A 12,013-nucleotide genomic window follows, 5' to 3' on the forward strand; every position below is an offset into this window, starting at 1 on the left:
AATTGTTTTTTTATGATCGAACTATTGTACTTGTGCACACAAACTTCCACATCAAAGGCCCTTTAATGGTGCTCAAGTACTTCTGAGTCAAAAATGTCAAATTTTAATCGAATTGGTCTAGTCAAAGTCTAGTCAACTATTTTTTATCAAGGCCCGGTCATTGGGTTGACAAGGTCATGGTTAGCGAATACAGCATATATAATCCATTATATATGAAGTATTCAAGCCCATTGATAATAAACTTGAAACAATTAGCATATGAGCCCAAAACATTATTATCTAACCTATGCAATTTGGTTTGTTTGTTTTTTGTTTTTTTTCTTCAAAATGGGCCATTTAAGCATAATCTGCGCCACTAACATATTTTAGGTAACAAGGGGTCACAATATATATTTAGTTCATTGAGGTGTATATCGGTTGTATGACAGAACTTGCTTCACCTTGGCAGATTTTAGGTTGTTCAATTTTTGGGTCATGCAGCAGATTCTGAGCCACATAGGAAAAATTTGACTCATGGTTCATACACTATTGTCACGAGTTATATTTTTTTGTCCAGGTGATAGATTTGGGGCCTCTATACAAATTTCGAATAATATAATAGATTTTTGGGGTGAAAGGATAATCTTTTAGATCAAAGGACATTAATTTTAGATCACAATCAGTGCAGTCAAAATCGCTCTCCAAGACCGATTACTCACCGAGTAATCGATACAGGCTATATGACCGAGGTGATTTTCGATTCCAAACCATTTCCGATTTTTAGCGGTTAAGGCGGCCGATTTGGACCGATTTTGAGCAAAACGAGTTAATGATTTTTCCGAGTTGGCATTGCATGCACTAAAATCAGAAAAGAAAAAATTTGTAACCCTCTGATTAGAGTTATATATGAAATAGAAAAATCTCTGAATACATAATAAATACGTTCAATATAACAATATTACACACTTAACTACATGATAGTGTTAAAATTTTAATTTTTATTAGGTACATATCAGAACTTATGAGCAGCAATATATAAATCTCAAAAAATAGAGTATTAGACCGAGTATTGGCGATTTCCAAATCCAAATTTATTGCTCCAAACTTCCCAACCGAGTAGGACCTTGGAACGATTTTGACTATTTTGATCAAAACGTAAGTTTGTATTCACGCTTCTACTGAAATCTTCCTTTAAAATATAGGCCCCTATAGCTGCCGTGACAAAATCTCGAGTCACATGACATATTTTTGGTTGGGGTCAATTTTGGGTCCCCATGGCAAATTTTGAGTCAAGTTATTGATTTCCAAGCCACGGGCCAGATTTTCAACATGAGTGAGTCATGGGTTAAAGTAGTTCGGATCAACCGGTTAAACGCTTAAAATTACCTGTGCAGGAAACAATCCCATCAGTTACTCCACCCGATGGTCCACCTAAACCCCACTACCCTCTGAACTCTGAAGCCTAAACCCCTCCCCCGCTCTTACTTGCCATCACAAACATTCCCTCTGTGTCTCTTTCGATCACCATGAACAAAGAACCTCTACCCACAGAAGAATAATTACATGTAAGTATTTCTCCTTTGAAAACTGAAAAATTTAATCTTCGTTTTAAAGCTTCAACGTTTTTTTTATAGGATAACGCTCGGTCAGTGTTTGATAAAATGCCTTAGATGATATCATTGTCTAGCTCATTTGAAAATGGTATTTTAATTTCTAAGCCAGGCCATAGAAATGGTTATGGTTTCTGATTGTAGTATTAAAAGTTCCTTGGTGTCAGGAACACGCAGCTCGTGACTAGCAATTGATCTGTATGGAAACTTTAAAGCTATTTTTTAGATTGAAAATATCAGGAGAGTTGCATCCTTCGCTGTATTTTATTGCTTTGTTTCTGTCTTGACTCATGCATACATAAGAAACACGTGAATGAGTGTATTTGTTGATTGCTTCCTTTCGTTGAGGAGAGATTTTCCACAAGTTTGTTGGTGTTTATTCTCTGGCGGTCTCTTTTGCAGGACAAAGGCAGGTGTATGAACTCCCGAGATTTGGCTAATTTTATGCATCGATCCGTCTGGGACACAATTAATGACTGAGACATCTAAGGTATCATTTAGCATTTACTGATTATTTCTATAAATCTGCTCTTGGCAATTGTTTTGAACTGGAATAGTGGGGTACCATAGAGTTCGTCATCATGGCTTAACACTTTGATCGCCAAGGAAAACCAACCCATACAACCTACACTATATGCGTAGTTCCTCATTTCTCTGTTAAAGTAAAACCGATACCTTATTTTGTGCGCCGCACATTCAGACTTCAGGATTATGCACTTTGATCTAGTAAAAAGCCCGTGTTAAGATAATGCGTATGCTTATTTGTACATGTAGGCAAATGTAAATGTTCCCTAATCCTATTAGATTAGCGGGACTTAGAATTCAGATTCAGGATGATATTGGACCCAGTGAAAGTACTAATTTAAGGTAGATCTGGACCGAAAAATCAATATTACACATCATCTTTCATTGCCCAACTTGAGTGGTTAAAGAACTTAGGAGCAAACATGTGAAAGTAAAATTCCTTTCTCAACATGAAGCAATGAGTCTGTCTTCTTCATGAGTTAAATTTAGAGATGCACCTATTTCATCTTTTAGTTACAATAAGATTATAGCTTCTGCATGATTTAAGCGTCTTGTCCACTAATGTAGCCACTCACCGTCGTGAATCATGTCATTGCTGCTATCTGACTTGAGGGAATAATATAAGTTACTGCCCATTTTTTGGACTGTTGTTATGTATTTCCTCCTCTGTGTTTCTTGGGTTGCTATTTCTTATTTCTTTTGACATTTGATTTATTAAGATTAAAACCAATTAACAAAATGAATCTACAAGAAGTTTTAAGTAATGTCACTTGTTGGTCAGGCCCATTTATTCGTCGGCCTCCCATCGTGGCAGCGGTTGTCTAGTTTGTAGTTTGAATTCATGTTTTCCTTCTGATTTTACTTTCAGAAATGGCTAGAAGGGTCTGTAACCGCCTGAAATTTCTTTCAACTTCTTACAAATTTCAGAACACAATTCATATACAATCTCCATCAGATTTTTCAAGGTGAATATCTTATACCAATAACCAATATTTACTCTTTTTATTGAAATGGACAGTCTTAAAAGGTTTAACTGTTTTCAAGTTTAACTGTTTTATTTCAGGTTGGGGTTTCAGTGTGATTCAATACCTAGTTGTTTGAGAAATCATATTGACGGATCGTATGGCCATATTGTACCAGGTAAAGATCTATACTTGTGGTTCTAGTGAAAGACTATTAAATCCCGGTCATTGAATTTATTAAATGAGGAATTCTTGGGGTGTCAATTCCTTAATAGGGAACTTCACTTATACTCGAGCTTACTCGATTGGTGATAGTATTGTGATTTGAAGATCTATTATAACCAATGGTAGGAAATTGCGTACAAAGGATACTCCAACGAAATAAAAGCAGCCAGTTCTGCTACTAGTTAACCTTGGCAACCGCTGGTAAACATTTGAACTATGAAGACGAAACATGCTTCCACAGACCCACTATCCATAGAAATTTCCAATGATTTTGATTATGGTAATCTCCTGAAGATCAATGTTATTGTTAAATAATTGTCCAATTCCAAATAGGGAACTTGAATTCTACCAAAGCTGGAGATTTTTTCGGGTTTACTTGATTTGTGGTTCGTTGTTTAATTATCTTACTTCGCATCTATCAAAGCATAATTATCTTGCTTCACCACGTCTTGGATTTTATTTTATTTTTTGGATATTTCTCAATATTTGAAATTCCTGCCTTTCTTTACCAATTTCAAGGGAAAAAAATGCTGTGCTCAGGATATGAAATGGGTGAATGTCTAAATGACTAATACTGCAAAGACCATTCTAGAGTCTCCCAAAGTTTGGATTCTTTGGCCCGCTGCAGAAATAATGTTTGCTTCTTTGTACCCATCCATGTCATGATATTTTTGTTTCTTCTGATAAATGTTGTTTTTCAAGGATACGCGGAAATCAACTAGATTTTAGTTCTAACCATCTCTTGTTGTAGTTGGTATATTCATTTCATGAGTGAAAACAAATCTCAGATTCAGAGGTGTCTCGTTGTCAATCATTATGCTTGGTGTCATTTCATTTCTTCTGTTCTGTTCCTTAGTAGTTTGACATAAAATTCCCTGTGCAGTTCCGATTGTACAGTTGAGGGAAACTTTACGACTGTTATGTTTTCAAAAATTTCTGTGTCTTCATGTGTAGTGAATCTAGTGGTAGAAAAGTATTGTTGTAAGTAGTTTTCGTATTAATGCAAGTTGTTTAGTGGTTTACCTCCTCATTTGACTTCTTCTAATTGTTATTCTCACTGATATTTTGGGTCCTCTTGAATACAGCATTACGATTGTATTCCAGTGGTAGAGGTAAATATTATGATCTCTTCGGTAATGGGAAACCAGGTGATGAGGACTTTAGAAAAGCTTGGGGGAATGAGACAGATGAAGATACGAGTTTATGGACTGGAAGTGATGAGGATGAAGATCAAGATGAAGATGAAAAAAGTAATGCCAAGAAAATGCAAAACCGTCTAAAAAAAGAGATGAGAAAAGCAGAAAAGAAGGCAATAAAGGATGCAGAACTTATTGATGGCGATGACAGTGCTGAGTTAGATAGTGTATGGTCTGGAAGCGATGAGGAAAAGACACTGTGGACAGGTAGTGAATGTGATGATGACGACGATATCCCCACTGAAGCTTACCCAAATGAAAAAAGTGATGCCTACTTAGACAAGTTATTCGAGTTCGAAGAGGCACCGAAGTATCGAACAATTTCAGAATTGTTGAAATCTGAACAGGAACCAGAGTTATCCCCGGGAAAACAAGCTAGAAAACTGGCAGTTGAAAATGCACTAAAGAAGTTGAAGAAAGGGCCTGATGGACGTTATACAAATGTTTGGGAGGTGATGAGTGATACAGACATATTAATAGGTGCTTTTGAACATATTGTTTCGGGGCCAGAATATTCCGAGCTAAGACAAGGAGGACCCAAGAAGTTAGACATGGAATTCTTCAAGGATATACAAGCAAAAATGAGAGATCCAAACTTCAAATGGTCAACAGAGTTGAAGCTGAAACCTAAAAACAAACTTGTCTCGAGAAAAAAATGGCAGAAAACACAGTCTAGACGGAGGAAAGCACAAAAACGTTGAGTTAGAGTTTCTCTCGGGCACGGCTCTGAAGCCTGGCAACCTGGGCTCCACACCTTTTTGTGGGGACCATAATGTGGTTAAGCCATCTGCCCTACATTTATAAGGGGTGTCCTAAAATTAGAAAACGATTAGTTGTCGTTTAATTAAATAAATATGTTTTTTTTTTATCTTTTTTCTTTAATTTAAATTTTATATAACGGCCAAAAAAATAATAACAAATCACAGAACAGAGTAATGGTTGGAAGCGGAGCAACAATCTGAGCTCCCACCCTTCTCTGAATCGCAATACCTAACCTATGAAACCAAAATTTCCCTATTTTGGAATTAGAATCATGCCTAGCTAAATAATTCTTAAGTCGTTTCAAGAAAACCATAGTCTCCTCGATAAGCTCGCCCAATGTCGTGAAAGCCAAAGTGCCAAAGCTCGCCCAAATATCAAAATAATCATTGCGCTTGCGATCCTTCACGTGAAATAGCTCACCAGGTGTAAATTTCTACACCTCATTGTCAGTGAAAGGTGAAATACCAGTTCCATCAAAGCATGTGTCGCGCTCACTATCCCAATTACAAACAAGGATATCTGCAGGTGTAGCTTCACCCCAATCACGTGCGAGAAAACCCAGTGGAGCCTCAGTTTTGGCCTGGACCCCAACACGGAAACACAAATCTGCCAAGGTGTCACGTACAAGGTCATGGAGAAATTTAAGGCCAACTTCGTGTGAACAATGTACAACATGATCACAAAATTCATCCATTCTATTCCCACAACAGGGACATCGGCTATCCTTAACAAACAAAGGCATACCTAGTCTATACCCAAGAATGGCACTGAAATGCCGAGCTCCAAGTTTTTGGCCAAGTCCTTCTATTGGAACAGCCAGTAAATAGTCTTGAGTGTGCTTAATTTGATTGTTCTACCACAAAGCCAGATCACGTTGCATCATGCCATACTTAGTGGGCATCTCCTTCATGACTGAACCGAATATAGCTGCCAATTTACTCATTGGATGGGGGGCAACCGTTTCAACACAGAGAGATGAAGAGTGCAGACCAGAAACACGAGTGAGAGTGTCTAAAGCATGTGTACAAGAAGATCTCATACCTGTGATACCAGAATTGCGCATGAAATTGCCTTGTAACTGTTGTGTTTGCAAACAAAAGGCAAGATATCAGTATTGCATCGTGTCTTCCATTGTGTACATACCAAGGCCACCATATCTAATAAGGAGAGAAGCAACACGCATTTGCAGCTCACTAAATCCAGGACCGTCCCCTGTAACTAGTTGTCTGACAAAACTAGATAGATGACAGTCAAATAGGGATTATGCCTCACTGACAAAATCAGGTGCAGTAGTTCTCAACGTAAAGTAAAGCTTAGAGACCTAGAACAACTGCGAAGAAGCTGCATCTCACATTGTGGATCATTTAAACCACCGATAGCATCCATCAGCTGCACTGTCTTGTTAACACGAGCATTAACCAACTCATTGCAGAAACATGAATCCAAACTCATAGGTCCTCCGAGAAGTTTAACTCCCATGTCAGGTCTGCCAATCTCCTCCGGAAAAACAGACTCTCCCAAACTCATCATATCCACACGAGGCCAAAACAACTCTACCTTACGAATATTGAGGTTTAGACCAACAAAACTGCCTTCTTCCCTAATAATCTGAAGAGCTTTAGAGACCATGAGAGTGTCACCAATAAAAATACCATCATCAAGATACCACGCTTGCAAATCCAGCGTGCAAACTAGGGAAATATTCAACACAATATTATGTAGTGTTAAAGCAAAGAGCAAGGGACCCAAGGATCACCTTGTTGAACTCCTTGTGCAGAAGAAAGAATGTGGTACCATAATACAACCTAGCAGGGCTAGAATAACAAAACTTAACCAATCTCGATATAGTGGGACATCTGCGCCTAACTTCCAAAACCATGTCAGTTCTGACAACAAGATTGAAGGCGTTTTGAAAATACACAAGCACCATAAACATGGAAGTTATGTTGCGTTTCTTAACCAAGATGCGATTAACCGAGTGTAGAATATCCTCACCTACACATGGGACTCCAAATCCAGACTGGAAGTCAGTAAGTACCCATTCATGGCCTTGCTGATACTAAGAGCAGCTACTTTCGGTACCAATCTTCTCCATATCATTCCCACATCTATGGGGCGAATTCCACCATCAAGATTGAGAAGGGGGTGAGTTGAGCACTAACAATATACTCACTCAGTTGGGGAGGGCACCGTCCAGCCAGTATAAGATTGATAACAGATGTAATGTATGTGAGAAACTCATCGGTAATTGCAGCAGTTGACCCACGAAGTGCATCTATCAGGTGTTGAGCATGCAGACCATCCATGCCGCAAGATGTACCCCTTGGGAAACTTTTAATCCTCCCTAGAACAAGGTCCTTGCTAGCTGTGAAGGGTTCAACATCAATGGGAGTAGATGGGATGGAAGGAGAAGGGGCCGATGGATGCTTGAGCTGCAGATCAGCAAGAGTTGCAGCATTTTGAGGAGAAATACCATTATAAGTAAGAATGCGAATGGAAGCATTGAATGACCCCTGACTCACTTTCCTCTTGCATAATCTTCAATTAATCTTCGCCTGGCCCTTATTCTTCAACTGTTACTTCTTTGGAGGTGGTGCAACATCTTCTGCACAAACTGATAATACCCACCAGTATCACGCCACTTAGACAGCGCATTAGTGATAGATCCAACCTGCAAGCCCTTACGCATTCCATATTTCTCTTCTGCACTACTCTTAGGGACGTAATTCCGAAGAATGCAAGTAGGAAAAAGCAATAATTTAATCCAAGAAGACTGATCCATGGGATGGCGAATAACTTCACCTAAGGTCAGCTTGAAAACCCTAGAGAAATTGAGCATAACACTTAGCTGAAATATGCCTAATAGTGTGAGTTTGAAATCTTAGAACACTGTCCAACAGCTCAGTGTCAAGGCAAGGTACTGAATCAGGATCGGTATAATTAACCACATCTCCAACACCACTAGCTAAAACAATAGTGTTAGAGCAATTCTCGGTCGAACTCGTAACCGTTGCTATCTCAAGCTTGTTTGTCAAGTTTAGGTGATCAAAACTATAAGTCTTGATTTCTAGTCTACTTGTAGCTATGTCTCGGATTAGGATAAAATGTGTAGTTGAGCTTTAGATTTCACGGCGTTCATCGATTGAAGACGAAGATCTAATGAGGAGAGCTTGGAGTAACTTCATCAACAAAAGGTATATGGAGACTAAAACTTATCTATCACTCAGAAGTCTATTCTATTCTATCTAAATGTTAGATTAATGTGGTTAATACAAAAGTGTTCATATGGCTAACTTCGGTTAACTAATATTGAGCTAACTCAATATACACGTTTAGGTACGGTTACACATATCTAAATGATAGTATATTTCATTTGTATGTAACAAGCTAAGACCATCTAACGATGGAAAGACATTGATTTGGTTTTAGGCAAACTTAGCTTGAATCTTAGATCAGGTTTTCTTCTAACGGTGAATATTGATTTCTTTGTTACTATGCTAACTTAGAATGCAAACCTTGATTTGAAAGACTATATAAGGGAGAACTGTAGTAATTGGAAAACCTAATCCCCACACTTATGTGTGATACTAGTTGCGTACTAGAGTCGATTCTCCTTTAACCTAGGTTTTTCATAAAACAATAATAGGTTAACGACTTGAAGACTTCATTTGGATTGTGAAGTCATACCCAACTATTTTCTCTGTAGTTGTGTGTTCAGATCTTACTTGTTCTATCGTATTGAGTACTATCTTCTCTAAGATTGGCTCGACATTTATCTCCGATAGGTAAGATATAAAAAGTAATTATAAATCTCTTCGTCTCATTCTTTGTGATTCCAAAATAACTTATTCTACTACCATATAGTTAAGTTATTGTGAGGTGATTGATATTTCTAGGTTGTTCTTCGGGAATATAAGACCGGATTATCATTTGGTTCCTGTTCACCTTGATTTATCCAAAGACAGAACAAAAACTTCATAGGTACTTCTGTGGGAGACAGATTTATCTATCAGAATAGACTTTTCTGTGGGAGACAGATTTTTTTATAAAGTCTTCGACTTTTTGTCGTAGCAACTCTTAGTTGTGGTTGAGATCATCTAAGGGAATCGAGTGCGTAGAATCCTGCTGGGATTCAGAGGCATAAAGAACGTGACTGTACCTTAATCAGTGTGAAACTTGGTTAGGGCTCAACTACATTCCATTTCAAAGTTAACTTGTAGTAGGCTAGTGTCTGTAGAGGCTTAATACAACGTGGTGTTCAAATCTGAACTAGGTCCCGGGGTTTTTCTGCAGTTGCGGTTTCCTCGTTAACAAAACTTCTGGTGTCTGTGTTATTTCTTTTCCGCATTATATTTGTTTATATAATTGAGATATCACAGGTTGTGTGTAGTTCAATCAATTGGTACATCCGACCTTTGGTTGTTGATTGAAATTGATTGACACTTGAATATTGGTCTTTGGTACTGTTCAAGTTATTTCGTATACCAATCAGTCTCACAGATATCTATCTGTTCGATTGCAGATTGTGTTGAGCAATTGAGATACAACTCCTGTATATATTTTCCTTGATTGAGTCTGACAGTCTAGTTGATTCTCTTGGAATTATATTGGAGTTAGTCCACACAGATTGCCGAACGAAATATTAGGTGTGGTTGTTAGACCCTCGCTTTTTCAATTGGTATCAGAGCAGGCAAACACGATAAACCTAATAAGTTTGTGTTTATTTGATCCTAGAGACTGTCCCTATGGGAAATCTCTTTGGGAAACTTGTTATCTGCATCTGTAACGCACACCAGAAATCCTCAAATATTGTTCAGAGTTTATATTTGTCAAGACCTCTGGTCTTCCAAGATAATCTCACATCATCTAAGACATTAGAAATATTAGATGATGGAAAACAATCTAAAGGAAAAAATAAAGATTCCTTTAAAAAGGTTCGTCGCAGGAAACGCGTGAATAAAAGCTCAAGGATATGGAACCTCTCTAGACTGCTTATAAATCTTTTTGAGGAATACTATCGTGATGGATCAATTGACAAAGATCTATTTATGGCTTTTGAAAACGTTTTTAAATCACTTGAACGACTAATTTCTATTAATAAAAAGGTTTGTACCGGTAAAACTTCAGATTTTTTCTTTCGTGACGAACAGTCGGGTCTTGTTAACTACTCAGGAAAAATCGATAAAAAGGTTTCTGCTGGTTGTGTTACAAGTCCCAAATGTCGGAAAAATCCTTCCCTTAATCATAAAAAAAATGAGTCAAAATTTTCAATTAACCCTGAGTATCATCATTACTATGATATACTTCTGGTACATTTCACAAATATCGACCGGAGAAGGTGCATGAGGGTTCTTCAGACCATCTAGCCTTTTGATAACAAGATTGGCTCCACCCCATTTGTATATAACTTGAAATGGGGCAAGTAACGGTTTGATTAGTTTTGTGTCTTTGTATTATGGGTTAGTTCAGTTTTTGAAATTGTTTTTTTCTTGAGGAAAAACTCGTTTGGCAGATTTTCTTTCTGCCCACCTGAGGTTAGAAAAAAAAAGTCACGTAGTTTTGTACTACTTTATTCATCACACTGTTTTAAATTCTCCTCAGTGTGGAAATCTCATGGTTCAGAATTTAGAAATGGAATCTTGTTTGTCTTTATGGGTTTCAGAACCAGTACGGGTCCAAGCCCACTATCGGGATTTTTAAGGGTTCCTGTACGCGTACTCTTCTTCTTCATCATTTCTTTGTCCGCATTCGTGAGCAAGGGTGTTTCTAGGGTTCACGTATCAATGCCATTAAATCTTATTTTGGAGGTAAAAAAAAGGACAAAGGCTTGTCATCATCTTCAAGAAGCATATCAAGTAAGATTTTCTCTTTCTTATTACTCTCAATTTTTAGGGTTCATGGGGAAATTCAATAATGATGATAAGAATTCAAAGATGTCAAAAAATCTTGTTTCATTTTCTCTTATGAATACAAACATACCAAGTGACCAAGACTCTATTATAATTAGATTCATCAATAATTCTAGTAGTGGGATTTTTGAAAAGATTTCTTCTAGTGGATTCATTCTAGAGAAGAAATTGGTAGAGGAAAGTGGTCATAAAGAAGATTTGGATGTTTTGAGAAATATAATCTTGGTAACATCTTTAATGGTCTTGGTGAAGGCTTTGACACTCTCACAAGAATCTTTTATGCTAACATCCATGATGTTAATCTTGATGATTTAGAATTCAAGACTATGATATATAGGAAAAGGATTCTAGTTGATAGAGAGTTGATTTCAAATATTGACAACATTCCATTGGGTAACCTTTTCCTTCCTAGGCCAAAAGGATAAAGACCATCATATGAAACCATTTCTAATGGTCTTTGTTGCAACAATGTTGGTTGGTTTGAAGGGAAATTTCCTACCCATTATCTTCGTCTTTCTTTGATGACTTTCAGAAAACTTGGCATTTCTAATCTTTGTCCCTCCACAATTGAGAACTATCGATGGAGTTGTGAGTTTGCGGAGTTAGTCTATTTCCTTGAATTGGGTGCTCAAGGTCTTGTTATTTGTATATTTATCATTTTTCAAATGGTCTCGATGACGTCATCCAACAAGAAGTTAGGCTTTTCATGCTTAATTGAGCAAATATGTCATGCACATTTCATTGATCTCATTGGAAACTCTATTGGAACTACCAAACTTGTTCGTCCTTGTACCTTCAAACGTATGAAGATGAATGCTTGCAAGAGACAAAGATGCGATTCCCTT

General features: G+C 37.5%; 1 protein-coding gene across 2 annotated transcripts; it reads left to right on the forward strand.

Annotated features, from left to right (window-relative positions):
• Positions 1-1,282: 1,282 nt before the first annotated feature.
• LOC113304823 lies at positions 1,283-5,359 on the forward strand. Of its 2 annotated transcripts, none has more exons than XM_026553967.1 (5): positions 1,283-1,544; positions 1,992-2,079; positions 2,983-3,079; positions 3,178-3,254; positions 4,387-5,359. In XM_026553967.1, the coding sequence occupies exons 3-5, from the start codon at positions 2,985-2,987 to the stop codon at positions 5,196-5,198; spliced, it is 984 nt and encodes a 327-aa protein (XP_026409752.1). In that variant the 5' UTR covers positions 1,283-1,544; positions 1,992-2,079; positions 2,983-2,984; the 3' UTR covers positions 5,199-5,359. The 2 variants fall into 2 exon arrangements, with proteins under 2 accessions (XP_026409752.1, XP_026409753.1); XM_026553968.1 differs by having other exon boundaries at positions 3,042-3,079.
• Positions 5,360-12,013: the final 6,654 nt, after the last annotated feature.

The sequence above is a fragment of the Papaver somniferum genome, chromosome 8 (genome assembly GCF_003573695.1).
Source record: "Papaver somniferum cultivar HN1 chromosome 8, ASM357369v1, whole genome shotgun sequence".
In the NCBI taxonomy this organism is placed as follows: domain Eukaryota; kingdom Viridiplantae; phylum Streptophyta; class Magnoliopsida; order Ranunculales; family Papaveraceae; genus Papaver; species Papaver somniferum.

What these genes read in the sequence shown, in the direction of transcription:
- LOC113304823 (XM_026553967.1), top strand. Translation starts at nt 2,985, where the DNA reads ATGGCTAGAAGGGTCTGTAACCGCCTGAAATTTCTTTCAACTTCTTAC. An exon ending in TCTCCATCAGATTTTTCAAG is followed by an intron (nt 3,080 to 3,177) that starts GTGAATATCTTA and finishes GTTTTATTTCAG; the next exon opens with GTTGGGGTTTCAGTGTGATT. An exon ending in GTATGGCCATATTGTACCAG is followed by an intron (nt 3,255 to 4,386) that starts GTAAAGATCTAT and finishes TCTTGAATACAG; the next exon opens with CATTACGATTGTATTCCAGT.